Here is a 24,490-nt window from a genome sequence, read left to right as displayed (position 1 = left end):
AATTATATTTTATTTATTATGGGCACCTTCAGCAACAAGACATTTCGTTCCAAGCGCCAGCAGGCAGAATACGAACGCTCTTTCATAGGCCGCTATCAAGCCCTAGTTAAGAAGAATTCGTTTCTGTATCTCGGTCTTCCGATGATGTTGTCTGTGGCCTTTGGTTCGGTGATTCTCTCCAAATTCACGGCATTGCGTTACGAGCAAAGAGACGAGAAAGTGAAAGAACTTGACGAGCAACAAGCACTGGACCTTGCTAAGAAAAAGCGGAAGGTTGATATTAAAGAAGAATACTACAAACTTCAAGGCCTTCTGGATGAGCACGAGAATTGGGAACCAAAGAGAGTCGAAAGACTTCCTGGGGAATCTGATAATGTGTTTTGAGGCAGTGCCGATTTTTTGCTAATGCTAGAAAATAAAAAAACGAAAAAAAAATCATACAGATCAAATGGTTTCCTTTTCGTGCGAGGTTTGCAACGATACAGTGGTCAAGAAGAAGCTGGCGGTGCATCAAAGACAATGTAATGGTGCATATTTTACATGTATTGATTGCAATACAACATTCTACAATAACGACCACAATAGTCATACCAGTTGTATAACGGAAGCTGAAAAATACGAGAAAGGCTGGAAAGCTCCTAAATTCGGGTCTTTCAAAAACAAACAGGAAGCCCAAGAACCTCAGTTGTCTGAACCTAAGAAAAGAGACAATAAGCAAACATCAAAGACCAAGTCCGCCGAGCCATCGCTTGCATCGTTTGTTTCTGGGTCTGAATCGCTCTACAAAGTTCTCAAGAAAGCCCGCAAAGGACTCAAGAAAGACAAGTCCGAACTGCTCAAATCATTAAAAGTGCACAAGAACGCAGATGGCACCATCACCGTCTCCCTGTGAATAGATAATTTCTCATGTAGAAATCAAGACACTGTCTGTAATTTTTTCATTCCACTTTCCTGTTGAGTGATCTTCCCAGCTTATTGTAGAAGTTATAAAGTGTATTGGATGGGAATGTCAAATTGTCCAGCAAGTAATCCGGCAGAACTTTTTCAAGCTTGTTCAGATTCTCAGTCCACTCTTTGCGATCCGTCCCCGACTGGCTTTCCTCATGCTTCATTATTGGAATGTAAACAATTTCTCCAGCCCCCGTCTTGCTGATCAAAAGTTGATAAATCAGAAAACAAGTCTCTCCCTGCTGCTTCATCTTGAATATCATGTTCTCAGAGTCTTCAATATACTCTTGGCATGTAAGTCCTGTTAATAGCTCAGTGATTTCCAGTTTTGTGCCTATAAGATCAAGTTCTGCCACCGCATTGTCGATTGTTGATTGGTTAGAGCCGCGCTTGGCGCTCAGCGACTCGATTTCGGAGCTCAAACGTGTATTTTCGTGCTTGAGAGACTCAATTTGTCGTTTTAATAGATCTGTCTCTTTTGAATTCTGCTTATTCACCTGCAGCGATTTGATACTTGTGCGTAGCTTTTGGTTTTCTTTTGTTAGGTTGTTGATTAGTGTCTCACTAATCTGTTGCTTTCGTTCTGATAGCTTTTTGTACTCCTGAAACATTCTTTCAGTTTTCGATGTAGTTAGGTCGTTGAGAATATTTGTAAGCGTCTTCAAGTCCTTACGCTGAACCAATTGGGACACCGCAGCCTCAGAAGGCAACTTAAATTCTGGACGCGTCTTTGTAGGAGAAAGCAATGACGAACGCTCCGGACTATCAAATAAACGCTTTGATGGTGTCATCAGTGGATTCTCGAGTCCAGGAATAGGTGAGAGTGGTTTTTTTCCAGCTGGGTCTTTGCTATCCTTGCTTTGCGGTTCCTGATTTTCTTTCTGATCCTGACTAGCGCTAGGATTATCTACTCCGTCATCGTTTCCGTTGGGCTCGGGCTCAGGCACGGGTTGACCAGTCTCGTCGTGTCCCCTCTCCATAGACTTAGCCCTAGTGGTGCGTTTATTGGGTGATTCAGCGCGCTTTGCTGTCCTCTTCCTTGGCATGACGCGTATCAAAACAAAACAAAAAATACAGTATTTACATACTTTTTTATCAACGCATCTTTGCACCTCCCCTAGTTTCTCGCACTATGTCAGGGTTGACCACCATGCTTCTGTGATGATGCCTGCCTCGGTTTTGAACTTCATCACAACGCCATAGGATGCGGAGATAGTGGCCATCAAGGCCAGCTCACGACTGAGAAATGACGTGTGGAATTGATCGTCTCTGTGAACGACGTCTCTGTACATCTCGTACACCACTTTCGTCCAGAATAGCATAAACCCTACAACGTAGAAGATTAGCGGTGGGGTCGACACAATTGACACCATCATCAGCGTCACATTGTATAATATGTGTATTTGCAGGATGACGTACTGAGAAAACGATCTCAGCCCGTCCAATGGAGGTCCCATCAGATAGATGATGACTCGCTTCCAGCGAGGTATGTCCTTGAGTTCATTTATGTGAACAGTTCCAGCCTGATAATTTCCTAGGAGGCATGAGTACATCCGTTTCCGAATTTGCTCGATGGTGTGCTGAGGGGGCAGCATTGAAGCGGATATAATTTCCAGGGCTCTGGCAAGCCTTTCCTCCTGCTCCTTATCTCTTTCCTGAGTTACAACTAGACCCCTTGCAACTGTAGCGTGTGTGTTGGCTGTATTTGGAGGCCCCGGTGGAGGGCTGTATGTCACTGAACGATGGCTCATCGAGACGAAAAAAGGATATACGGTTTGCCGCTGAGATGAAAAATCACAGCAGCAAATAATTTGCGCCCGTCATTGTGCAGCTTAATTATCCAAGTGGCGCACACGACACTTTACCAATAGGAGGCACACATTTTAGTTCGCTATAGACGTGCGCCTTATCCTTCACATCAGACCCTTTTTTCAAAAATTAAAAAAGGTTTTCCATCCGTACACCTCAAAGCTATCACGACCTGACGAATTTCATAAAAACAAAAGGTTGTTGCAGAGAACCTTCCTGGAAGATATTCAACGGCATTTCCAACACTACCAAGAATGGCGTTTCCCTTTCTTTGGTCTCGGTCAAGATACCGGTTATATATCCTGCTGGCAGTGTTTGTGTTTCTGACGTACTACTACTGGCCTGTTAGCCAGATAGAACAGTTGTCTGATTCCGTGCACAGATCGACTGTTCAGAGTAGCGGAGGATACTCCTCAAATACTCTTGATCAGCTGGAAGAGGAAGAAGACACACGAATTTACCGCATCAGTACGGAGCCCTTACGCGTTAACTTCAACCCTGACACGAACGAACTGGAGGTCCCAAAAATTATAGAGATCGACTCGGTGAATGAGGCACTGAGCTCCTTGAACCTGAAACCATTACAGGAGAATAAGGATCCCCAGAAGCCTACGCAATCTTTGGACAAGGTGAACTTACTGAGCGAGTTTATTGCCAACAAGAATTACAAGCCTCTTCAGTCAGTGAAGGGTTTCATTGGCAACATCGATGTGCCGTCTACCTCTAACTATTACGATCTTTCATGCCCGGACATTATCTACAGGCCTAAAGAAAAACGGAACATTGAATTTTCCGAGCCTTTACTCTTGAAAGACGACCTAGCTAGTGCTCGTGAATCCTTGCTGTCAACAGAATACAAAAATCTCATCACTATGGGTGACAAAGTTGGCAGCCGTGTGGTTGAAAATTGGCGTCAATTTTCTGGAGCGTCAGTATGGCTTCCTGATGAGGAGTGCCACATGATGGCTAGCCGTATAATCTATGCACCAAACTCCAAAAGTAACCCGGTGGCTTCGTTCATCAGGCTTCAATTATTTGACGCCAACTGGAAAGAGATCACGGGTAGACGAATCAGATATATCGATATCACGAAACAAGAAATCGATGATGTTTTGAGAGAATACAACGACGCGCAAGACGATTCGTTGCTGGACAAGATATCGATAAAGTTTCCTACTGTTCTGGATATTCCATTTGATCCAAAGGTGAATACTAAAGAGCTGCTCGGTCCTGAAGACCCACGCATTTTGTTCAAAGATGGAGAGTACGTTCAAGAGCCGGTCATCTTCTTCAATATGTTGGACAACGGAAAACGCAACATGCATGCAGTTTTCCCGTTAAGAAAGCCAAATCCAAAGACTCAAAAACGCGATCTTGTGAACTTCAGAATATCGGGAATCGCTGCGTCCAGAACCCTCTCCACGGAGAAAAACTGGGCTCCCTTTTTTGACTCGATCCGGATTGGAGATTCCTCGAAAACCAAAGGCTACGTTCAATTCCTCTACACTGTTGATCCTCTCGTTGTGTTCCGTTGTAGCCTGGACAATGGGAAGTGTGAGAAACTACAGGACAACATATATTATTCTTCCTTTGCTGAAAATGCTCTGGGATTCATCCGCGGTGGCACAGAGTTAATACCCGTGCCAAGGCAGATTTTACAGAAGCATGGCACTGGTAACGCAGAAAGCAGGCTTCAAATGTGGGTTGGGTTTGTGAAAACTCACATCAACAACTGTGGGTGCGGAGACACCACTTATAGACCAAGCTTGATAGTGTTGACCAAAGAGGATGGCGTTTTCCGCGTTGACTTGATGACAGATAGTATTGACTTTGACATAGATGTCTTAGCGTGGGATGAGAAAGATACCAGGTGCGGAGGCGGACCCAATGTGCTTACGCCAAATGGCATTTCGTTCTGGAACATTAAGCATCCGGAGGATAGTTCTGGCAAATCAGACGACGTGCCCGAAGGATTATACAAGGACTACATGGGTCTTACAGTTAGCGAGTCTGACGCGAACATCAAGATCGTGTTTTTGCGTAACGTGTTAAACTACATTCTGGGAATACAGGGCATTGGCAAGCACAATCTTGGAGAGTATGAACTCAATGAAGGGGTTTCCGAACGCACAAGAAAAGTGAGCGATTGCATGCTTGAGGCTTCTTACAGTTACTGTAAGGCCTACGCCAGGAAAAAGTCTGCTGTGAAAGACATGGGCAATAATATATAAACGTATTGGACTATTGGTAATACTCACTTTTTCATTGGCCTACTGCAGCTGGAAAATTTTCAAATTAATTTTTGACTAATATTTTTCAGTGATTTTTATTTGTTTGATCATGTTGAAACATATCTCCCATGTGCCGAGCAGCTTCTCGCGCCGACAGTTTAGCACGCAAGCCACTGCGCTCGAGAAGCTTAATAAGTACTCTTCGATCTTGACTAGCTCAAAGTCTCAGGGTGCTTCGCAAGCCATGTTGTACGCTACGGGGTTCAAAGATGATGATTTCTCCAAGGCTCAGGTCGGAGTCGGGTCTGTTTGGTGGACAGGAAACCCGTGCAACATTCATCTGATGGACCTAAATAACCGATGCAGTGAATCTGTTAACAAGGCCGGCTTGAAAGCCATGCAGTTCAACACCATTGGTGTTTCGGACGGTATCAGTATGGGTACCACCGGAATGCGTTACTCGCTGCAAAGTCGTGAGGTTATTGCCGATTCCTTTGAAACCATGATAATGGCCCAACATTACGACGCCTGTATCGGTATTCCATCTTGTGACAAGAACATGCCTGGTGTTCTTATTGGCTTTGCTAGACACAACAGGCCGTCCATCATGGTGTACGGTGGTACTATTCTCCCAGGTTCAGGAACTTGTGCAGGCGTTCCAGAGAAACTTGACGTTGTGTCCGCTTTCCAGTCGTACGGACAGTATTTGAGCAAAACCATAAACGAAGAGCAAAGAAAGGATATCGTGCGGCACGCTTGTCCCGGTCCAGGATCTTGTGGTGGTATGTACACTGCCAACACCATGGCCTCTGCTGCTGAAGTGATGGGTATGTCTCTTCCGGGCTCGTCTTCTGCTCCTGCCGTGTCGAAAGAGAAGATGATCGAGTGCGACAACATCGGAGAGTCTATGAAGACTTTGCTTCGTTCGGGATTGACTCCTCTGGACATCATGACCAGACCTGCGTTTGAGAATGCCATTGCATACGTGATTGCCACCGGAGGGTCCACCAATGCCGTTTTGCATCTGCTTGCCATTGCCAATTCCGCTAATGTTGACCTCACAATCGATGACTTCCAGGCCATTTCGGAAAAGACCCCATTGCTCGGAGACTTCAAGCCTTCTGGAAAATATGTAATGGCAGACTTGCAGAAGTTCGGTGGAACTCCTGCTGTGATGAAGTATCTGCTGAAAGAGGGCATTCTGAATGGTGACCTCCCAACTGTCACTGGTAAAACTATAAAGGAGAATTTGGAGAAATTCCCGGAGCTTCCTGTTGACCAGGATATCATCCGTCCGGTTTCCAACCCTATCAAGCCAAGAGGACACTTGCAGATCCTCAAGGGATCGCTTGCCCCAGGTGGAGCTGTTGCCAAGATTACTGGTAAAGAGGGTACTTACTTCAAAGGAAAGGCTAGAGTGTTTGAGGAAGAGCAAGGATTTATCGAGGCTCTTGAGCGTGGGGAAATCAAGAAGGGCGAAAAGACCGTCTGTGTGATCCGTAACGAGGGCCCTAAGGGAGGTCCGGGTATGCCAGAAATGCTGAAGCCTTCGTCTGCTCTAATGGGTTACGGTCTAGGTAAAGATGTTGCGCTGCTGACAGATGGACGTTTCTCTGGTGGGTCACACGGATTCTTAATTGGGCACATTGTGCCAGAAGCTGTTGAGGGAGGACCAATAGGACTGGTCAAGGATGGAGATATCATTGTCATCGACTCAGACAACAACTCCATTGACATCCTGGTGTCAGAAGAAGAGCTCGCGGAGAGAAGAAAGCACTGGAAACGTCCTGCTCCAAGATACACGAGGGGCACTCTGCACAAGTACACAAAGCTTGTTTCCGACGCCTCCAGGGGATGTGTCACCGACCTCTAATAGAGGAGCATGCTTTACTGTTCTAGAACGAACATTAAACTTTTACATTTATTTATTGCAAACTATATATCCCGAAGGAATAGTTGAGAATGAAATTTAATCAAGGCTGTGTAACTTAGTTATCTGTGTAATTTTTGTTTATGTCAAGCGAGCGAATAAACGAGGGAGAAACCATTCTCGATTCCTCTGTCCCGCCCCAATTGGATGTACCTGAGAGGCAGGATGATATTTCGAATACAAGCTTGCCTCCGGTGACAACAAAGCCCCGCAAATTTACGCTTACTAAATATACTATCTACGTCACCACGCAAAGAATGTACATAGTTGGCAGCAATGGCCGCGAAACAGTGTTCAGGATCATGGAAATCGACCTCACCTCTGGAGATAAGCTGATCATCATGGAAGACAATGTGTACTTTACCACAAACGAAATTATGGACGTTCTCAACGGACTGGAAGAGAGCAGCGAGGGAGGTCTCAGCAAAAAAATTACCGCTGTGGGACTCTTGGGGTTTATAAGATTCACAAAGCACTATTACCTGTGTGTGGTGACAAAAAGACGGCCAGTGGCCATACTTGGAGGATACTATCTGTACCACATTGATGCTACCGAGCTAATTCCCGTTGCCAGCAACCCTAAACGGCCAGATCGAAACTCCGAAGAAGCACGCTACATATCTACGTTTCAGAATATTGACCTTGGAAAGACGTTCTACTACAGCTACAATTACGATCTTACCAACACGCTGCAGGTCAATTTTTTGAAGAACAAAAGACAGTCCCTAGGTCTGAACAAACAGGACCTTGCCAAAACATTTGAGTACCACGATCGCTTTGTGTGGAACTCTTTTTTGCTGAAGCCTGTTTTCAAAACCTTTGACCGTGTGTACGACTGGTTTCAGCCGATCATTCACGGTTTTATTGACCAGGTGAATATTTCGATTTTTGACGTTCAAGTATATGTCACCCTTATAGCTCGCAGATCGCACCATTTTGCAGGAGCCAGGTTTTTCAAAAGAGGAGTGAACGACCGTGGAGATGTGGCCAATGAAGTGGAGACGGAGCAGATTGTGAGCGACATGCTCACTACTTCTTTCCATGATCCGGAGGGTGGATTCTACAATAACCCTCGGTACACCTCGTTTGTGCAGCATAGAGGATCGATTCCGCTTTCGTGGTCTCAAGAGACTGCGCCAAACATCCGAATGACGAAGCCCCCAATCGAGATCAACGTCTTCGACCCTTTCTATTCAGCATCCGCACTCCATTTTGATAATCTGTTCAAACGGTACGGGGCACCAGTGCAGATTCTCAATTTGATCAAACAACGAGAAAAGACAGCGAGAGAGACAAAACTACTGCGCGCTTTTGAAGATTGCATAGAGTACCTGAACCAGTTTCTTCCTGAAAAGAAAAAAATCGACTACACGGCCTGGGATATGTCCAGAGCGTCGAAAAATCGCGGTCAGGACGTTATCGAGTGGCTCGAAAATTACAGTGCAAAAACCCTAGAAACTACAGGTTTCTTCCACAACGGGAAAACGCTCGCACAGACTAAATTACAGCAAGGCATATGCCGTACTAATTGCATTGATTGCCTTGACAGAACTAATACAGCGCAATTCGTGATTGGCAAAAGAGCGCTTGGTCACCAGTTGCATGCCTTGGGGCTTATAAAGGAAAAATACTTGGAGTATGACTCTGACGCGATCAACATTCTGACCGAGATGTTTCACGACCATGGTGACACAATCGCTTTGCAGTACGGGGGCTCACATCTGGTCAACACTCTGCAAACTTACAGAAAAATCAACCAATGGACTTCGCACTCGCGCGATATGATTGAGAGTGTGAAACGGTTTTACAGTAACTCGTTTGTTGACGCCCAACGCCAGGAAGCCATAAATTTGTTTTTGGGTAATTACGTCTACGAGAAAGGACTCCCAATGCTTTGGGACTTGAACACTGATTACTATCTGCACAATGACTATTATGGAGTTCTTCTGAATTACAAACCAAGTTATACACACTGGTATTCAGACTGCCATCTTGAGGACCCTGACTGCGGCAAGGATGATGGGCTTATCGTGCCGAAAATCGACCCTTATCCAGGGTGTTTTGACAACTATTGGAACATAAAGTACGTTCCCCGGGAGCTAACTAGCTTCAGCCAACTGTTTGAATTTAACATGAATTCAACTCTTAGATTCAACGAGGAGCAACCAAAAGACGCTTCCTCCGTGGTTTCGACACAGTCAACAATGAACAAGGTCAAAGAGACCAAGAATAAAGCAAAGCAGCGGATTCAGAAGCTAGCTTTGACAGAAAAAAATAGCATTTCCAACTTTTCGGAGTACGAATATGAGGGATATGTGTCGCCGTTCAAGTCCAGAAAGCCACACCGCGAACTGCCTTTCTTTAATCTGGAAGATATGGATAATAACACGCAACCTCTCGAGTCCATCCAGCCAGCGTCCGAAGATCTTTTGGAGTTTTACCGTCATCAGTTCGAGCAACTGAGGTTGTCGGACCAACAACGAGCAACTCGAATCGACAAGATCAACGAGGCAGTTGAGGACCACATCCTTCCGAAAAAAGATCTCCCAGTTGTTGACGTCACAACTAATGAGCTTCTCGGTATATCGGATAGTGATTCACTATTTGATACGCTAAGTGTCGCGACGGGAAGCACCGATTTCGAAGAGGCTTGCCAACAATACTCCAATCGAACTCCAGTGGTGTCCGCTGAAAATCAGCAGTGCTATGAGAATTGTGTGAACCTCGATTTGCGGATAAACGATGAGCTGACGTTTGATGATGTTTTGGATACAAGCTCGAAAGTGGACTTTTAAGATTGTTTGTCTGTCTGGGCTCTTTGAATGGCTTTCATACATTCGATGGTGTTTGGTAGAGTGTCTGACTTGATCCAAATTCTGCCATTTGCACCAATGGCGAGTTCAAACTGGTATTTCCTCATCAATTTGGTCAACACAGGAGCGTCCTGCTGTCGTAGTAAGTATCTGGCGTAAGCCAATCTCACTTCAAATACGAAACCTCCTTCCAGATGGCCAAATCCGCCTTCTTTGCCAGTTGTTGCATCAAAACACTCCAACTCCACGTCTAGATCGGGGTCTACGGCCGCCACGCGTGCGTAAACAAGGTCCCCAGTCTTTAGTTTTGGCCTATTTTTCTTACTTGCATTAGGAAACGCATAAAAGCCAAGCACTGCTGGCGTTGAGAAGTTCGAGAGCGAAACTCTATAGAACTCCCCGAAAGAGCCCACAATGGTGCCGACAACGAAATCCTGCACAGCAGGCATGTATCTTCTAGAATCAGCCTCCACATAAGCCAGCGAGCACGGGCCTGCCTGCGTCTGCACAAGGTATCCTGCAGTCGTCGGGCTGGCAGTGTTACCGCTTGTCTGCAAGTTGGGGCCCAGAACAAGCTCGGATCCTGCCTCCAGCGTAAATTGGTCTCCGGGAATAACGATAGACATGGCAGGTAGCAAAAAAAAAAAAATGGAGCGGAAAAAATTGTACAGATCAGACGCGTCGATCGACGCCCACTCGCTGATAACCAAGCACCGCATGTAGTCATTATTTGCTTGATCACCCGAAATCAAGTGAGTGTACGACAACTACCCAAACATGTGGACAGCGGCCACCCGCGCCTGAATGCGGATTTGTTAGCCGACTTTAAAAATGCAGCATTCGCTTGTACGTGCTGACAAATAATTGAGAAAGGAAAAACTTTCCTGAAAAACCTTATCGACCATGGGTCTGCTCTCTCTGGGTACGCCTCTACATTGGAACGACTCCCGTCTCTATGCTGATCATGTGCGCACAAACGGTATCATTCAGCTGATAAACTGTTTCAACGCGGCACGAGACCGCAAGAATGACCCGTTTTTGTGGGGAGACGAAGTGGAATATATGCTGGTGAAGCTGGACAGGGAGCACAAAGTTGCTCGTCTTGCCATCAACAAGGACCATCTTTTGAAAGACCTTGGCGAGAATGGCTCATCCTTCGAGGTGGCGGTCAGTAATAATGTGGTGTTCCACCCCGAGTACGGCAGATACATGATAGAAGCAACTCCGCTCCGGCCCTACGATGGGACGAAAGTGGAAGAGTTTGAATATGTTGAGCATAACATGAGAACTAGACGGCAGATTGCCACACAGGAGCTTGGAGAAGAAGATATGTTGCCATTGACACTCACTTCTTTTCCGCGAATGGGCGTTGAGATTTTTACATATCCGGCCGCCGAGCCTAACGGTGAAGCGTCCAAGTCTCTCTTCCTTCCGGACGAGATCATCAACCGCCACTTCCGTTTTCCAACGCTGACAGCCAACATTCGTCGCAGAAGGGACCAGAAGGTGAGTATCAACATCCCTCTGTACAAAGACGAGAAAACTGTGGCTTCAGGAATTGATCCGTCCATTCCTCGAAGGAACTTGTTCCCGCATCACGACGAAGAACCATTTTTGGGGGCCGCCAAGAAGGGCTACATATACATGGACTCGATGGGCTTTGGCATGGGCTCGTCGTGTCTGCAAGTAACGATGCAGGCCCCAGATGTGGCTCATGCTAGATTCCTGTACGACTCTCTGGTCAACATCGCTCCATTGATGCTGGCTGTGACAGCTGCGGCTCCGATTTTCCGGGGCCATCTTGCTGATCAGGACGTTAGATGGAATGTGATTGCCGCAGCAGTTGATGATCGGACCCCGTATGAGCGCGGAGAGCCGCCATTGAAGGGTCACAAAGAGAGAGGGAACACTTTGGACACAGCAGAGCTTGTGCGCATACCAAAGTCACGGTATGACTCGGTGGACCAGTACCTGGGTGACTTGGATTCTTCCGGCAGATTCTCCTATTTCAGAAAAGAGTACAATGACATCGAATCTCCGAAAAATAGCAAGGTTTACGAAAAACTTGTTTCCAATGGGTTTGACGAAACACTGGCGGGCCATTTCGCACACCTGTTCATCCGGGACCCTATCGTCATTTTCACCGAATCCATAGAGCAGGACAACACCGTCGAGACCGACCATTTCGAAAACATCCAGTCTACAAACTGGCAGACACTGCGTTTCAAGCCTCCAAAACAGTCTGCTGTGCCGGAAAGGCACGATGTTCCGGGGTGGAGAGTTGAGCTCCGGCCAATGGAAATTTCCTTGACAGATTTCGAAAACGCTGCGTATGCAAACTTTTCCGTCCTGCTCTCGCTAGCGGTGCTCAAATATAGACCAAACTTCTACCTCCCTATTTCGTATGTGGAGGCTAATATGAAGACGGCGCATCGCCGGAATGCCATAGTGGAGCAGACATTCCACTTCCGAACCAATGTGTGGGAGGCAGGAGAGGCAATTGTGGAGCAGCTGAGTCTTGAAGAGGTTTTCCACGGATCCGGCTCTTTCGAGGGACTTCTATCTCTAGTTTACCGATACATCAAAGAGACATGGGGAGAACCTCTTCCCGCAAAGCTTGAGGCGTACCTCAAGCTGGTGAGCTTTAGAGCTTCGGCAAAAATCCCATCCACAGCGCAATACATACGGAATTTTGTCGTGAGTCATCCAGATTACAAGAAGGACAGTATTGTCAGCGACCAAATAAACTACGACCTGCTGGAGATGGCGGCCAAACTGTCCACATACGATCACGGCCTGGTGACTGACTTCTTCGGGCCCGAACTGGGTCAATGGTTAATTGATAATGGTTACTAGATAAAAAACATAAACCATACAGCTGCGCAAACCTAGTTCTCGTTTTCGCTTTCGGACTCAGACTGAGAGTCGAAGGCTTCCTTGTGGACTTCCTCCTGAGCCTTAGCTGGTCTCTTGTGCTTCTGTCTGCGTCCCTTCTCGACCTTCTCGACCTTCTCTTCCTCGTCCTTTGGCTCCTCGTCTTTTGGCTCCTTCTCCAACTTCTCCTTCGAATCTTCCTTAAGGTGCTTGTCCTGTTTCGTCTTGGAGAACTCGCCTCCCTTGTGGCCCTTCAACTTCATTCCCTTATGATGTGGTCTGTCGTGAGCCTTGTGCTCCTCGATTTCAAACTCGTGTTCGGTCTCTCTGAGTTCACCTTCAGCACCCTTGATGCTCTTGTGGCCCTTGTGCATCTCGTGAGCCTTCAGCATGCCGCCCTTCTTGTCCATCTTGCAGTCCTTGAATGGCTTGACCTCATCTTCCATCTCGTGCATGCCTTCGAATCCCGGTGGAGGGCGGTGTGCTCCGTGGAATCCGTGGGCATGTGGGTGGTGTGGATGGGTCAAGGACTTGACACCGTGGACAACCGGACCGGACTGCAAAACCAGACAGGCAACGAAGAACAAAAACACTCCCAAGCCGAGTTTGGCAATCTTTTTGTTGGTCTCATATCTGCTCTTGATCTTGTAGAGTTTCTCGACCTCCTCGCGAGGCAAAGTGACGTCGGTGTATTCTGGCAATTCTGTTTTAGAAGACATGGTTAACAACAAGGAAAAATTGCACGCTATATAAATATCACTCGATAAGCCACCAAACTAAGCATATTCCAAAACGGGCTTCCCAAACGCATTTGAATCACCGAATAAAATTTTTGGCAAAGCCCGATGACATAATATTACAATCCGAGGCTGACAAACGCGCTTGGCAAGGCAGGAGGGTTCGGATGGGACCTAAGCAAGTGTGTGAGCGCCTCATAGGGCTATCACCGATAAGTCTTCGTCCAATCGCACATCTGAGCATTTTCAGAAGTAAGCTGCTGTGACACTGTGTGACTACTTGACTATTTGACTTGGGTACAAGGCCCCTAAACTAAGTAAGCAGCAGTCTTCCAGACTCCTTTCTGCATATAGGCAATCTTATACGAAACTAGCACACTTTTTTGCATATATGGTTGGTGTACAGATGTCGAATATTATTTTTCAAGATTTTTCCCCAGTCGATTGACTTTCCTTATGTATCGACCCTCAACTGGTCTGCTCAATCAGCGTTCAGTGCCGTTATTTGCCCCTCGCTTTTATTCATCAGCTTGCAGAAAATATGGGACAGCGACACAGCAAAATCCGGATTTTCTTTCCCCACCAGAACCTCAAAATTGGTACGCACTTCTAACCAAACCACCTTCCCAAAATAAACATCGCTTAGCCAATTTCCAAAAGGAGGTCATCGAAGGTCTCCGATCGCCGTCATACGATTCCTTCAACTCGCTCTTCATCAAGCCCTACAGACGACACAGAGATTTGGCGCATGTCACAAACTCCAAGAGCGCCCTCCCCCATGTTCCTAGTTCCTACGATGCTCCAGAAGCATTGCGCAAACAACTGAAACGCAGGCCCTTACCCTTTCACCTATCCCATCGACTTTCGACATATCTGCAGAAGAAGAGCCTGCGTGATATAGGTTCCATCTATTTTGAAATCCCTGCACCACGAGCAGCTAGTTTTTCCATACTTCAGCTGGAGCAGCTTCTATCGCTGATTTTAAGCACCAAGCGAGCCAATATTGAGATTGTGAATGTGGCGAGACGTATTCTAGAGGACATGGAGTCTGATTCCATAAGACTAGGACCGCTCGAGCAGACAAAACTAGTTTATTTTTATACCCGGTTGCAAATGCCATTTGAAGAGGTAATTCAAAAGGTTCTGGATAAAGGCTATTTTCATCCACACACATGGAATCTACTTCTTCAATTCTACACATCGCATACGGACAAGATTTTGGAGTTAATGCGGACCCGTGTGTCCCTGGACAGGACGTTGTTGCTGACATTACTGGAAAAGAGCTCCTCTTTGAACAGTGTGCTGAATATAGTCGATATTTTCAGACAGCGGCACATGCATCTGGATCAAGAAGCCCTGGACAAGATTCTAGTGAAGCTTGCCATTTTCGATGAGTACTTGGTTGCCAAATCCATACTAGACACCATGATCGAGACCGCTCCAAAGCTTGAGGAAAAACCGTTTCAGGTGCAGCATAGTAGCACCCATGAGCCCTGGGTCCGCAAACTTAATTTGTACGAGCACCATGGACTTATGACGACACGACGTCGGCGAAGGTTAGTGAGCCAGATCGAGCTCGTCAACGAATGGCTACCAGATAACACTCCTCTGATCCTTTATCCACAAAGACCAACTCCATTTCTGATGCACCAATTTTTTGTTCTAAATTTAAGCTCAGATATGAGTATCGCGCGCAGATCGCAAATATCTGATCTTCTTGAGTTGATGAATATAGCGAAAATCCCAATTCTAAACAAGACAGTGATCCTAGTGTTACAACGTCTTGTGGAGCTAGACCAGCTCAGGCAACAGGAAGTCGATCTTGCTGCGCACCTGGTGGAACTTTACCAAGAATCTAAGCGTTTCAACTCTTATTTGGAGATCCAAGCTACCAATATGGCTTTCAACAGAACAGAATTGGTGCCGTATCTGCTCGTCAAGAGCGAAAATAATAAGAAACTTGAGTTTGAGGTCCGTAATGGAGCAGGCTACAACTCGGATTGCTACGACCAAGTGATTTTTCGCCTTGGCTCAAAGATGTACCACCAGTCCGCGCACTTGGACTTTGAACGGCTCGCCAAACTGCTCCTCGAGCTCCACAGAGATTAATTTGTAAATATAATTTTATTTCTTCTTCATACTTTGAATGGCACCAATGGCGCCACGCAGAAAATTCAGGTCTTCGTTGACCTCCTCCGGTTTCAAACCTGGACAACCCTGGTAACTTCTTGTGGAATGCCTCGTGTTGGCCTTTTCCTGACGCTTGATAAATTCCTCACCGTAAAGGAACTCGTTCAACTCCGGATTGTCGGTAAGAACTTTAAGAGAATTGGAACTTTCCTCTCCAGCAGACGAAGCGTCTCCGTTCCGAGCAACATGGCCACCAAGGTGGCGGCTTGGCTTCTGTCTTTTCCTTGATGAGCTCGAGGCGTACCCTGTCGCAGTCCCGGTGCCTGTTCCCGAGTCGTAAGAATCCTCGGCATTGCTCAAGTTTAGCGAGCCGTCGTACCGCTTGTTATGCGTTCTGCGAGAACGTCTTTCTCCAGGAAAGAAAAATGACGTCGAAGACTCGAATCCGCTGTTATACCCGTTTTCTCTATGCGCGCTCCCGTTGGTTGTGTATCTCGATGCTGTGTGAGAAGACGAGGTCGTGGCTATATCAATTAGTGCTTTGTCTTCCTTGAGTTGTTTAATCTTCTTGAGGATGCGCTCGTGAAGTTTCTCCTTCAACAGCTGCACCACCCTCTCGCGCTCCTGCACAGCACTGTCGTAATCCTCTTTGAATTGCTTGTTGATAAGCTGTACTTGGTATTCCTCCGCCAGCTTCAACCGCACAAGCTCTGCGTCTCTAACCTCTTCGAAATCCCGGATCCGCTGCATGTACTGCGGATTGTCGCCGGAATGTAGCGAGCTGAGCTTATACTGAAGTTGAATCAGTGAGTCACGGTAGAAATAATCTTTATCTTGCTGAAACTGGTCTTCAACCTTGCCCAGCTTGGACTGAATCTGTTGTCGCCTCTTGTCTTTCTTGGAGATCTGATACTGATACTGTACATTATAATCAGCAGGGTCTGGCATGTTAGCGCGTAAAATCTGGTGGTTTACTTACAACCATACTGGTTTGCCCCTTCCATGTTATACTCCATAATAAAGAAGAGAAATTACGGAAAAAAACAAACTTTTAGGCTGTGCAACAAAATACGTCGTATTAATGGCTGTGCTAATGGTGAATCTCAGATCAAAAGCTTTTGATCTTTCTTGAACTGCTCCACGTCGGCCTTCGCCGTCGTCTCAATCGACTTGACCGCGTTGGCTGTCCTCTTGACTATCTCCAAGTAGTTGTACGGCACAAATCCCATGCGTCCATCCCGCGTACGGCACTTCCACCAACTATCGGTCTTATTCAGTATGGCCACCAAGTCTCCTCGTTTCAGCCTGAGCTCCATCTCCTCGTTCTCAGGATTGAAGTCGTATAGCGCCCGCGCAAACTCCAGCTTTTTAGGATCAATGCTAGGTTCTGGGTTTTTGTTCATTGCTAGACCAGTAATCGCACCCTGGTCCGGCTGTCCGTTCAAAAGGGCCCTTTGGTGTTCAGCCATGTGAGTAACCAATTTCTTCAGTACATAGGGGAGTCCGAACACGGCCGCCAAAAAGAAAACGAGAGGTTTCAGAGACATCCTCTCCTTCTTGCCCTCCTTGTCTTTCTTATTTGACTCGATTTGCTTCTTGAACTCATCAACGCTGATTTTTAATTTGGTTCCTCTGATTTTTCTCAAGGCCTTTTTGGCCCAGTTCAACAACGCGCATATCCCCAGAAAAGATCCCATCGCATTTTTCAAGTGTTGGAACTGTTCAGCCATGGATATCATCGTGAAAAATGAGCTGTGTGTCGCGTAATATGTGCTCTCCAGCATCTGCGCAAAACCCCCTACGGCACCAATCAAGCTCTCTATCAACTGAAACGTTGCTTCTGTTCCTTGCGTAAATGAGCCCACAATCCCGTGGTTCATGCCGTTCATGCCGTTCATGCCGTTCATGCCGCTCATACCTCCGTAGCGATTACCATACATCCCACCACCATATAAGGATCCGTACATTGACGATCCATATGATCCGTAAGAGTTGTACATGTTTCCATATATGGGATTGCTATAGCTTGAGGAGCCATAGCCACCGTAGTACGGAGACGTGCGTGAAGGCATGCCGGCTCCGGACATGTTGGTGATTGTGTTGGTAGATAAGGAAGATGGCCTGGTGGGCAACTCGGGAGGCGCCGACGAGTTATCTGTACTTGTTGTAGCGTTATTGTCCTTATCTAAGCTGTTCGTGGTTCCGCCCGTGGAGTTGGCGGTTTCCCAAGGCTTTGGACGTGGTGTAGTCATGGAAGAACGATTTTCTTGTTTTTTTTCGCCCGATGTTTCTTAATCTCCACTATCCGCTTAAGCTTACCCAAAACGTGCAGTGTTAGGGAAAATTATCTAACAGCTTATATAATACACACAGATATGGCGGCCCCCTAAAAATTATATCACTGAGACCACATGGAGTAGAGCTGCGGCTCTTTGACACTGATTGGCTCGAAATCTTCGTTTAGACTCACCTTCTCAGGAATGTTGTCACCCTTTGTGGTTCCTAGTTCGCTAGTCTTGTTTGTAACAACGACTCTAGGTGCTCTGGTGGCCTCCATCATGGCCTCCTCACAGAGCATCAAGCCTTCGTCAGTGGCTCCCAACTCGCTAGCCTTTAGCAGTTTTTGGCGCACGGAAGCAGTCTGTTTGCGCAAAGCCAGTCTGTCAACCACCAGATTGTGCTTCTCCAAAGCCAGCTTTCGTTTTTCGGCCTGAAGCTGATTATCCAGTTCTTGGAGCTTTGAAAATTTAAGCTCGAACTGTTTGAGCGAAAGCGCCATGATCTGGCTAATTAGCGCGTCTTGAGCAGCGGTCTCCTGTTGGAGTTGTAGTTGAGAGTTGGCAGCTACTTTAGCGAGCGCCTCATTGTCTTGCTCCAACATCTGCTTGATGGAGTTGTTTATAGCATCCACCACACCTGTAGGCTTGGAACTCTGTTTGAGGAACTCTTGATACGTCGATTCGGAGAGCTGTTTTTCAAGATACTTGTCTTCGATAGGAAGCTGGATGAAGCGCGAAATGCACTGTTCCTTGGTCCGGGTTCCAACGTGTCCGCTTATGGCCGTCCAGTCGTCGCGGTACATTTCAATAGCCTCGAGCAGCAACAAGGTTTCCTGATCAGTCCAAGGCCGAGCGTCAGAGCGGTTATATGATTTCTCTAGCTTGACGTAATCGCTGCTTTTGAATGCCGCCGGAAACTGGCCATCCTCAAATGCCTGCTTGCTGATATTTTGCTTCGTCTTCAAGTTATGGTATCTGGTCTCGGTGATTTCGTTACCTGTGATGCTACAGAAGAACTGCTTGAGTCCGTTCTTGGCAGTATCCTCAGCTTTCAGGGCGAAAGCATCCTGAGCAGTATCGTAAACGTTCTTTCTGATTTCTAAATTTAGGGGGAAAGAGTTGTTTGTGGCCTTTTCAGCTGACTCTTCTGTTTTCTCTTCCACTTCGTCAGATTCTTTTTTGACCGGAATATGAGCTTCCAGTCCCGTTGGCTTGTCGAGTGTTATTTGGAAATGGCCCGTAAACTGAGGACCCATGATCACAGGTTTTGTCTTAGGATCAATTTGGTAGTTAATCAAACCCCATTTGCACAGAAAGCCATGGACCCTTATGATTGAGGCTACGTCTCCCGCTAATCCCCTTCTCGCAGCAGTCACGGTGAGATATTCCATTGGGTTGAGCCTATATGTGTGGATCATGAAATCTCTATATTCCTTGTACACCTTGGGGGTCTTGAATCTAGATTCGTTGTTGAAGAATTCAGGCAAGGAGCGTTTCTCAATTTCATGAATTTCGTTCATGTCGAACCAGCGCGCAAATGATGGCAACACAACTGGCTTCATTTGTTTCGCCACAAATGCGCGTGCCTCGTCATTCATAGAATTGTTTTTTGTCTCCTGTTCCGTTGGCGAAGACATGTAGAAAATTAAAAACAAGAATATGCTCTTCCATTTTTTTTCCACCTTGTAATTTTTGATTCGCGGTGTACGGATGACCTGGTCAGATCAGCTAGACACGGAAGAAGAGCGTATCCTGAAGCTGTTGCGCGAACAGCAGTCGCGTACAGTGACTCCTGAGCAGGCTGAATTTGAAAGTCTTTCCAAGACGCGTAAACTGGAGAAACTGAACGAGCTGGTGAAGCGTTCGCAAGTGTTCAGTAGTATCATTGCTGACACGCTTTTGGACAGTTCCAAGAAGGAGGAAGTTGAAAGCAAGCAGAAGTGTCGCAAGACTAATGACGGTAAGGCTGCTCAGGATGAATCTGTGCAGCCAAAACTACTCACCGGGTGCCAAATGAAAGACTATCAGAAAGCAGGTATGGAATGGCTCATCACGTTGTATCAAAACGGTCTCAACGGGATCTTGGCCGACGAAATGGGACTTGGAAAGACTTTGCAAAGTATTGCCTTGATTGCGTTTCTGATTGAGCAAGGAATCGAAGGCCCATTTCTCATATGCTGTCCGCTGTCGACTGTTTCGAATTGGATCTCCGAGTTTGAGAGGTTTGCTCCGGAAATCAAGGTTCTTGCTTATGTTGGCTCCAAGACGCAACGTCCAAAGTTACGGCGACAGTTCTCCAAAAATGCGGTAATCGTCACCTCCTACGAGATCAGCATACGCGATTTCCGCTATTTGAGTGCCAAACTATGGAAATATCTGATTGTAGACGAGGGACACCGTCTTAAGAATAGTGAGTGTCTTTTGATCCGCCAACTGAAACGTCTTAGGACCTCAAACCGCTTGCTTTTGACGGGAACACCTCTGCAGAACAATTTGAATGAGCTGTGGTCTCTTCTGAACTTCATTTTGCCCGAGATTTTCCATGACGTTGATATGTTTCAACAGTGGTTTGATTTTTCTGCTCTGGAAGAAATGAAAGATGAGGATACTGAGTTCAACGAGTTGATCAACGCAGAGATCCAGAAAAGCTTGGTCACCAACCTGCACACTATTTTGCAGCCTTTTCTGCTCCGCAGGCTAAAAAGAGACGTGATACAAGGCCTGCCACCAAAAAGAGAGTTTATTATTTATGGCAAGCTCACGTCTAAACAGGAACAACTTTATCGTGCTACGCTGGGCCAAAAGTTGAAAGAATGCTTACTGGTGAATGGTCTAAAAGAATATCTTTCAGTAAACCATTTATTGCAGGTCTCTGACGAGGAGGTCGAAAAGTTTGTGGCTCTGGAAGATAAGCCAAAAGACCATAGACTGTACGAACATTTTGAGTTTGTCAGGAAACAGGTTGGAACCAAAAAGCTAATGAACGTGATGATGCAGCTACGGCTGGTTTGCGACTCACCTCACCTTTTTTTCTATCCGTGGAACGACTATGCGGACTCAAAGTTGGTGGAGCAGTCGGCAAAGTTGCAACTTTTAGATCAACTGCTTCCAGCGCTTCATAAAGATGGACATCGTGTTTTGATCTTCACACAATTCACGTCAATGCTAGACCTGATTGAAGAATTTGTCAACTATACACTAGGATACAAGTCTTGTCGAATAGACGGCTCCACCGATCAGGCAGACCGTAAAGACGAGATCGACAGATTTTCCACCGAGGACGTCGATGTATTTCTGTTATCTACCCGTGCTGGAGGCCTGGGGCTTAATTTGACGGCTGCAGACTCGGTTATTCTTTTTGACTCAGATTGGAACCCGCAGGTTGATCTCCAGGCAATGGATAGAGTCCACAGAATAGGTCAGACCAAACCTGTGTCGGTTTATCGACTGGTGATTGCCAACACTGTTGAAGAGATCATGCTGGCGAAAGCAGACTCAAAAAGACGTCTTGAGAGGTTAGTCATCCAGCTGGGTCATTTTGAAGATCTTTTGAAATATGGTACGGGCAGCAGGAAGCCACAGGACGCTCTTCTCGAGAATCTCAGTGAATTCCTTAGTGCGAAAGAGTTTAGAAAAAGAGAGATTCTAGACAACAAGCTTTCGGACGAAGAAATGCGAGAATTGCTTGACAGGTCGCCGGAGGCCTACCAGAGAGAAAATGACGAGCATTTCGCCCACTTGATGCTCTTTGAAACAATTAATTCCTTACAATAGTACATACAAAATACGAGACATGTCCCAACGCTGTGAACGATCGGGTTCGAGACATGCGCTCAAAATAGAGACTAGAACGTCTGCGCGTGGAAAATCATTAAGGGCCGCTCGGAAACGGGTTTTGTCGTAATCGTTATTCATGATCATGAGCTTGAGCCGTGGCTCAAAAATATGCTGGAAAGGTAGTTTCAGCGTGACCAACGTGTAAAGCAGCACCCCCACTGCCCACGCATCCGTTAGATTATCAAGGGCAGGAGGATTAGGTCGCAGGATTTCGGGCGAAGAGTAGGGAAGTGAACCAATATGTGTATCCGGTAAACGGGCACTGTTGTAGGAAGAAGTTGTGGACGCCGTTGCTGAGGAGCGTGGAGAACGGGGAGTGGGCGTGTTGGCAACCGATGACAGTGGAGAATGGCGGTACGAGTGTGACGAGCCCGTAGAAATGTTGTTAGGGGAAGATGGCAAGACAGTGTCATCCAGAATTCGTCTAGAAAGGTCAGGAATCTTGATTAGCGCCTTGCTATCTCTGCTGTAAAAGTTGGCCATCCCAAAATCGCAGAGCACAACTCTGCCATCTGAAAGAAGGCAGTTTTCCAGTTTAACGTCTCCGTGATAGATTCCCAAGCTGTGCATATACTGCAGTCCAGAACATATGTCGGTCAAAAATGTCACAATGCGGGGCAGACGTTGCGGATCGTTAGCTGACTCCCATTGCTTCACTAGATCAAAGAGCGAGCCAGAACTATATTTCTCGGTGAGCAAAAAGAAAGATTGGTCGGTAAATTTGAAATCCAACAACGGCGCAATCCGTTCGTGGTTCAAGAGCGACCAGATGAGAGATTCAGTCTTGAAACGCTTGATGAACTCCACAGAACCGTGAACATCGATGATCTTCATTGCTTTTATCTCGTCGTTTTCGTTGCTACATTCACGGATGATACCGTATGCACCTCTTCCAATTACTCGACCTAACCGCCACTTGCCAAGAATCAATGAACCTTTCACATTAGTGTTGTCAGGAGTTGTAACAGTACTGTTAACGGAATTTTGTAGCGAAAAGGAATTAGACAACCTGTGCGCCGGAGAGGTTGCACCCGACATGGAATTTCTGCGAATCAATCTGGTGATATGGTTTTTGTAATCCTTGTCATTTTGCAAAAAATCAGGTAATGCCTCGTTCATGATCCTCTTTCTTTCACTGAAAGAAAGCGATAGGAAGTTGGAAGGGAGAGATGCGAGAATCAAGCGGTCTTTTTCACGTTCTGGAGACCCTGTGCTTCGAGAGGTAGGACGCGCGGCACCTTCGTGCTTTTCAATTGAGATTGGTTGAACTTTGGAATGCAGCTCATCCAGAATATGGTCCTCGTTAGCCAGTTTGTCATCAATCCACGTCCTAAAGTTGAAATCCACAAAGTCTGGAACATACTCATCCTCAATTCCTTGTAATGTTTTCCAATTATAGCTTCCAGTGCGACTGTAAATCATCCGCCTCCCGGCTTTATCAAAATACGTCTTGTCTGTCTCTGAGGAGACTTTAGAAAGCCCACCCTCGACCTCCCAACCACTCAGTAGGTCATGAAAGTCCATCGCAGGTATGAGCTCCTCATTATCAATATTGTTGATTACCCTGGAGTCCTGATAAGAGCGTGGGATAAGAGTGGGGTTCTTGGGATTAGACAGCCCATTATTGGTATAACTTTCCATAAAAGCGAGGAATCCAAATTGAAAGTACAGAAATTAGATTGAACCGCTGTGGGGTTCAAAGTATGTAAACGTGTACCTAGACGCCCCCGCAGGTCAAACAATGATGCTACTGAAACTTTTGCACCAGTTGACAGTATGAGGCTACCGGTCTTAATATGCAACAAAAAAAAAAAAATCTGACAATAATCATCCTTTTAGGTCTCCCCATAGATGGAGCGGCAACATCCGTGCACCATTTGTTTAACCAATAATTTTCATCGAAAAAAACTTTACGCTCTAATAACAAATATGGCAGGACATCCAGGTGCTTATATGGGATGGTGGGGTCATCTTGGTAAGTACTCACGTCGGAAACTTGGTAAACTAATATCCTAGGCTCTCCAAAGCAGAAATACATCGCTCAATACACTGTTTCTCCTTACGCTCAATCTCCATTAAAGGGATCTCTTGAGAACGCCTTCTTCAACACTTTCAGAAGAACCAAGGCTCAGTTCTTGTACGTTGCTGCTCCAGCCTTGATTGTTTGGGAAGTTTGGGTTTGGGCCAGAGACTACAACGAGTACCTCTACACCAAGGCCGGCCGTGAAGAGCTGGCCAGAGTTAACGTTTGAATATAGAATTGTTGATAGTGCAATACATGAAAAAAACAAGCACCCAAAGCAGTAGATGCAGTATGTAGCGTGTTATGGTTGAGCGGTGTAATTTGTATCGCCTTTTGGATTGCTAGTGACGAGAACACTAGACCATCAAGGAAATGTTTTAACTTCGGCACGAAGACCAAAGGACTGTACTATAGTCTCTGAGTTGTACAATATTTGAGCCCAATCAAGTCGGCTTCATAGTACTGGGGTAATTCTTATTTTCCACACATTGTGTTTAGCTATGAAAACTTAGTACATTATGCTCGCAGATCATTCATCCCTGCATGGTTTCACTCTTCCTTCTTTTCTTTCGAATCCTTGTCAATATCCTCATTAAAGGCAACAATCACATAGCCAATCAACACGATGTTGGCCACTAGGGCAGCCAAGCCTCCTGACACGATGGAATTGCTGAACACTGCCCTGCTCACGAAGAAGGTGAATAATGGGGCAATGATCATCAATGCAGTGCAAATAATGAGCTTCTTGATAACACGACTGGGCATTAGTGCTATAACATTTCGTACTTACGGTGGAATATCTGCCATGGTGAATTGAGGTGTGAAAAAAAAAAATGATAAGGAAATCAAAATATGCTTACAGAAAAGCAGCTAGCGCAA

General features: G+C 46.2%; 19 protein-coding genes across 19 annotated transcripts; 10 read left to right on the top strand and 9 right to left on the bottom strand.

Annotated features, from left to right (window-relative positions):
• Positions 1-18: 18 nt before the first annotated feature.
• OGAPODRAFT_52627 (uncharacterized protein) lies at positions 19-384 on the top strand (the record flags this gene model as incomplete). Its single annotated transcript, XM_018355749.1, has 1 exon — positions 19-384. The coding sequence occupies one exon, from the start codon at positions 19-21 to the stop codon at positions 382-384; it is 366 nt and encodes a 121-aa protein (XP_018208574.1).
• Positions 38-1,983, bottom strand: OGAPODRAFT_95751 (uncharacterized protein). Its single transcript, XM_018357802.1, has one exon. The coding sequence runs from the start codon at positions 1,926-1,928 to the stop codon at positions 939-941; it is 990 nt and encodes a 329-aa protein (XP_018208573.1). The 5' UTR covers positions 1,929-1,983; the 3' UTR covers positions 38-938.
• On the top strand, positions 38-1,983 carry OGAPODRAFT_95752 (uncharacterized protein). The gene has a single exon (XM_018357803.1). It carries the CDS (start codon positions 449-451, stop codon positions 890-892), a length of 444 nt encoding a protein of 147 aa, XP_018208572.1. The 5' UTR covers positions 38-448; the 3' UTR covers positions 893-1,983.
• A 95-nt stretch (positions 1,984-2,078) lies between these two features.
• OGAPODRAFT_78017 (uncharacterized protein) lies at positions 2,079-2,850 on the bottom strand (the record flags this gene model as incomplete). The annotated part of the gene is made up of 1 exon (XM_018356409.1): positions 2,079-2,850. The coding sequence occupies exon 1, from the start codon at positions 2,697-2,699 to the stop codon at positions 2,079-2,081; it is 621 nt and encodes a 206-aa protein (XP_018208571.1). The 5' UTR covers positions 2,700-2,850.
• Positions 2,851-2,968: 118 nt separating this feature from the next.
• On the top strand, positions 2,969-5,028 carry OGAPODRAFT_17371 (uncharacterized protein). The gene has a single exon (XM_018355069.1). The coding sequence runs from the start codon at positions 3,012-3,014 to the stop codon at positions 4,986-4,988; it is 1,977 nt and encodes a 658-aa protein (XP_018208570.1). The 5' UTR covers positions 2,969-3,011; the 3' UTR covers positions 4,989-5,028.
• Positions 5,029-5,097: 69 nt separating this feature from the next.
• Positions 5,098-6,967, top strand: OGAPODRAFT_103051 (uncharacterized protein; the record flags this gene model as incomplete). Its single annotated transcript, XM_018353151.1, has 1 exon — positions 5,098-6,967. The coding sequence occupies one exon, from the start codon at positions 5,098-5,100 to the stop codon at positions 6,859-6,861; it is 1,764 nt and encodes a 587-aa protein (XP_018208569.1). The 3' UTR covers positions 6,862-6,967.
• A 34-nt stretch (positions 6,968-7,001) lies between these two features.
• OGAPODRAFT_36630 (uncharacterized protein) lies at positions 7,002-7,973 on the top strand (the record flags this gene model as incomplete). Its single annotated transcript, XM_018355327.1, has 1 exon — positions 7,002-7,973. A coding segment is annotated over one exon (972 nt), but the record flags the coding sequence as incomplete, so codon positions are not given.
• On the top strand, positions 7,774-15,451 carry OGAPODRAFT_78012 (gamma-glutamylcysteine synthetase). The gene has a single exon (XM_018356408.1). It carries the CDS (start codon positions 10,635-10,637, stop codon positions 12,585-12,587), a length of 1,953 nt encoding a protein of 650 aa, XP_018208563.1. The 5' UTR covers positions 7,774-10,634; the 3' UTR covers positions 12,588-15,451.
• OGAPODRAFT_51709 (uncharacterized protein) lies at positions 7,941-9,713 on the top strand (the record flags this gene model as incomplete). The annotated part of the gene is made up of 1 exon (XM_018355708.1): positions 7,941-9,713. One exon carries the CDS (start codon positions 7,941-7,943, stop codon positions 9,711-9,713), a length of 1,773 nt encoding a protein of 590 aa, XP_018208567.1.
• Positions 9,710-10,357, bottom strand: OGAPODRAFT_52162 (uncharacterized protein; the record flags this gene model as incomplete). The annotated part of the gene is made up of 1 exon (XM_018355726.1): positions 9,710-10,357. The coding sequence occupies one exon, from the start codon at positions 10,355-10,357 to the stop codon at positions 9,710-9,712; it is 648 nt and encodes a 215-aa protein (XP_018208566.1).
• Positions 12,620-13,324, bottom strand: OGAPODRAFT_10250 (uncharacterized protein; the record flags this gene model as incomplete). Its single annotated transcript, XM_018353116.1, has 1 exon — positions 12,620-13,324. The coding sequence occupies one exon, from the start codon at positions 13,322-13,324 to the stop codon at positions 12,620-12,622; it is 705 nt and encodes a 234-aa protein (XP_018208565.1).
• On the top strand, positions 14,678-15,285 carry OGAPODRAFT_17370 (uncharacterized protein; the record flags this gene model as incomplete). Its single annotated transcript, XM_018355068.1, has 1 exon — positions 14,678-15,285. A coding segment is annotated over one exon (608 nt), but the record flags the coding sequence as incomplete, so codon positions are not given.
• A 13-nt stretch (positions 15,452-15,464) lies between the features above and the next one.
• On the bottom strand, positions 15,465-16,474 carry OGAPODRAFT_90833 (uncharacterized protein; the record flags this gene model as incomplete). The annotated part of the gene is made up of 2 exons (XM_018356983.1): positions 16,452-16,474; positions 15,465-16,413 (listed from the first exon to the last, which is right to left on the bottom strand). Exon 2 carries the CDS (start codon positions 16,220-16,222, stop codon positions 15,467-15,469), a length of 756 nt encoding a protein of 251 aa, XP_018208562.1. The 5' UTR covers positions 16,223-16,413; positions 16,452-16,474.
• A 52-nt stretch (positions 16,475-16,526) lies between these two features.
• On the bottom strand, positions 16,527-17,730 carry OGAPODRAFT_90828 (peroxin 13). The gene has a single exon (XM_018356982.1). It carries the CDS (start codon positions 17,722-17,724, stop codon positions 16,576-16,578), a length of 1,149 nt encoding a protein of 382 aa, XP_018208561.1. The 5' UTR covers positions 17,725-17,730; the 3' UTR covers positions 16,527-16,575.
• A 61-nt stretch (positions 17,731-17,791) lies between these two features.
• Positions 17,792-19,349, bottom strand: OGAPODRAFT_17369 (uncharacterized protein). Its single transcript, XM_018355067.1, has one exon. The coding sequence runs from the start codon at positions 19,311-19,313 to the stop codon at positions 17,871-17,873; it is 1,443 nt and encodes a 480-aa protein (XP_018208560.1). The 5' UTR covers positions 19,314-19,349; the 3' UTR covers positions 17,792-17,870.
• A 109-nt stretch (positions 19,350-19,458) lies between these two features.
• OGAPODRAFT_78008 (uncharacterized protein) lies at positions 19,459-23,359 on the bottom strand. Its single transcript, XM_018356407.1, has one exon. It carries the CDS (start codon positions 23,227-23,229, stop codon positions 21,517-21,519), a length of 1,713 nt encoding a protein of 570 aa, XP_018208558.1. The 5' UTR covers positions 23,230-23,359; the 3' UTR covers positions 19,459-21,516.
• OGAPODRAFT_17368 (uncharacterized protein) lies at positions 19,459-23,359 on the top strand (the record flags this gene model as incomplete). Its single annotated transcript, XM_018355066.1, has 1 exon — positions 19,459-23,359. The coding sequence occupies one exon, from the start codon at positions 19,462-19,464 to the stop codon at positions 21,523-21,525; it is 2,064 nt and encodes a 687-aa protein (XP_018208559.1). The 3' UTR covers positions 21,526-23,359.
• Positions 23,360-23,517: 158 nt separating this feature from the next.
• Positions 23,518-23,840, top strand: OGAPODRAFT_52470 (uncharacterized protein; the record flags this gene model as incomplete). Its single annotated transcript, XM_018355745.1, has 2 exons — positions 23,518-23,563; positions 23,605-23,840. The coding sequence occupies 2 exons, from the start codon at positions 23,518-23,520 to the stop codon at positions 23,838-23,840; spliced, it is 282 nt and encodes a 93-aa protein (XP_018208557.1).
• Positions 23,841-24,078: 238 nt separating this feature from the next.
• Positions 24,079-24,418, bottom strand: OGAPODRAFT_95737 (uncharacterized protein; the record flags this gene model as incomplete). The annotated part of the gene is made up of 2 exons (XM_018357801.1): positions 24,079-24,368; positions 24,402-24,418. The coding sequence occupies 2 exons, from the start codon at positions 24,416-24,418 to the stop codon at positions 24,161-24,163; spliced, it is 225 nt and encodes a 74-aa protein (XP_018208556.1). The 3' UTR covers positions 24,079-24,160.
• Between the last annotated feature and the right edge of the window lie 72 nt (positions 24,419-24,490).

This window comes from Ogataea polymorpha, assembly GCF_001664045.1.
Source record: "Ogataea polymorpha strain NCYC 495 leu1.1 chromosome Unknown OGAPOscaffold_7, whole genome shotgun sequence".
Lineage (NCBI taxonomy): Eukaryota > Fungi > Ascomycota > Pichiomycetes > Pichiales > Pichiaceae > Ogataea > Ogataea polymorpha.
Note: the sequence above shows the minus strand (reverse complement) of the source record. Positions and strands in the feature narration are given on the sequence as shown.

What these genes read in the sequence shown, in the direction of transcription:
- OGAPODRAFT_78012 (XM_018356408.1), top strand. Translation starts at nt 10,635, where the DNA reads ATGGGTCTGCTCTCTCTGGGTACGCCTCTACATTGGAACGACTCCCGT.
- OGAPODRAFT_17371 (XM_018355069.1), top strand. Translation starts at nt 3,012, where the DNA reads ATGGCGTTTCCCTTTCTTTGGTCTCGGTCAAGATACCGGTTATATATC.
- OGAPODRAFT_90828 (XM_018356982.1), bottom strand. Translation starts at nt 17,724, where the DNA reads ATGACTACACCACGTCCAAAGCCTTGGGAAACCGCCAACTCCACGGGC.
- OGAPODRAFT_78008 (XM_018356407.1), bottom strand. Translation starts at nt 23,229, where the DNA reads ATGGAAAGTTATACCAATAATGGGCTGTCTAATCCCAAGAACCCCACT.
- OGAPODRAFT_95751 (XM_018357802.1), bottom strand. Translation starts at nt 1,928, where the DNA reads ATGGAGAGGGGACACGACGAGACTGGTCAACCCGTGCCTGAGCCCGAG.
- OGAPODRAFT_95752 (XM_018357803.1), top strand. Translation starts at nt 449, where the DNA reads ATGGTTTCCTTTTCGTGCGAGGTTTGCAACGATACAGTGGTCAAGAAG.
- OGAPODRAFT_17369 (XM_018355067.1), bottom strand. Translation starts at nt 19,313, where the DNA reads ATGAAGCCAGTTGTGTTGCCATCATTTGCGCGCTGGTTCGACATGAAC.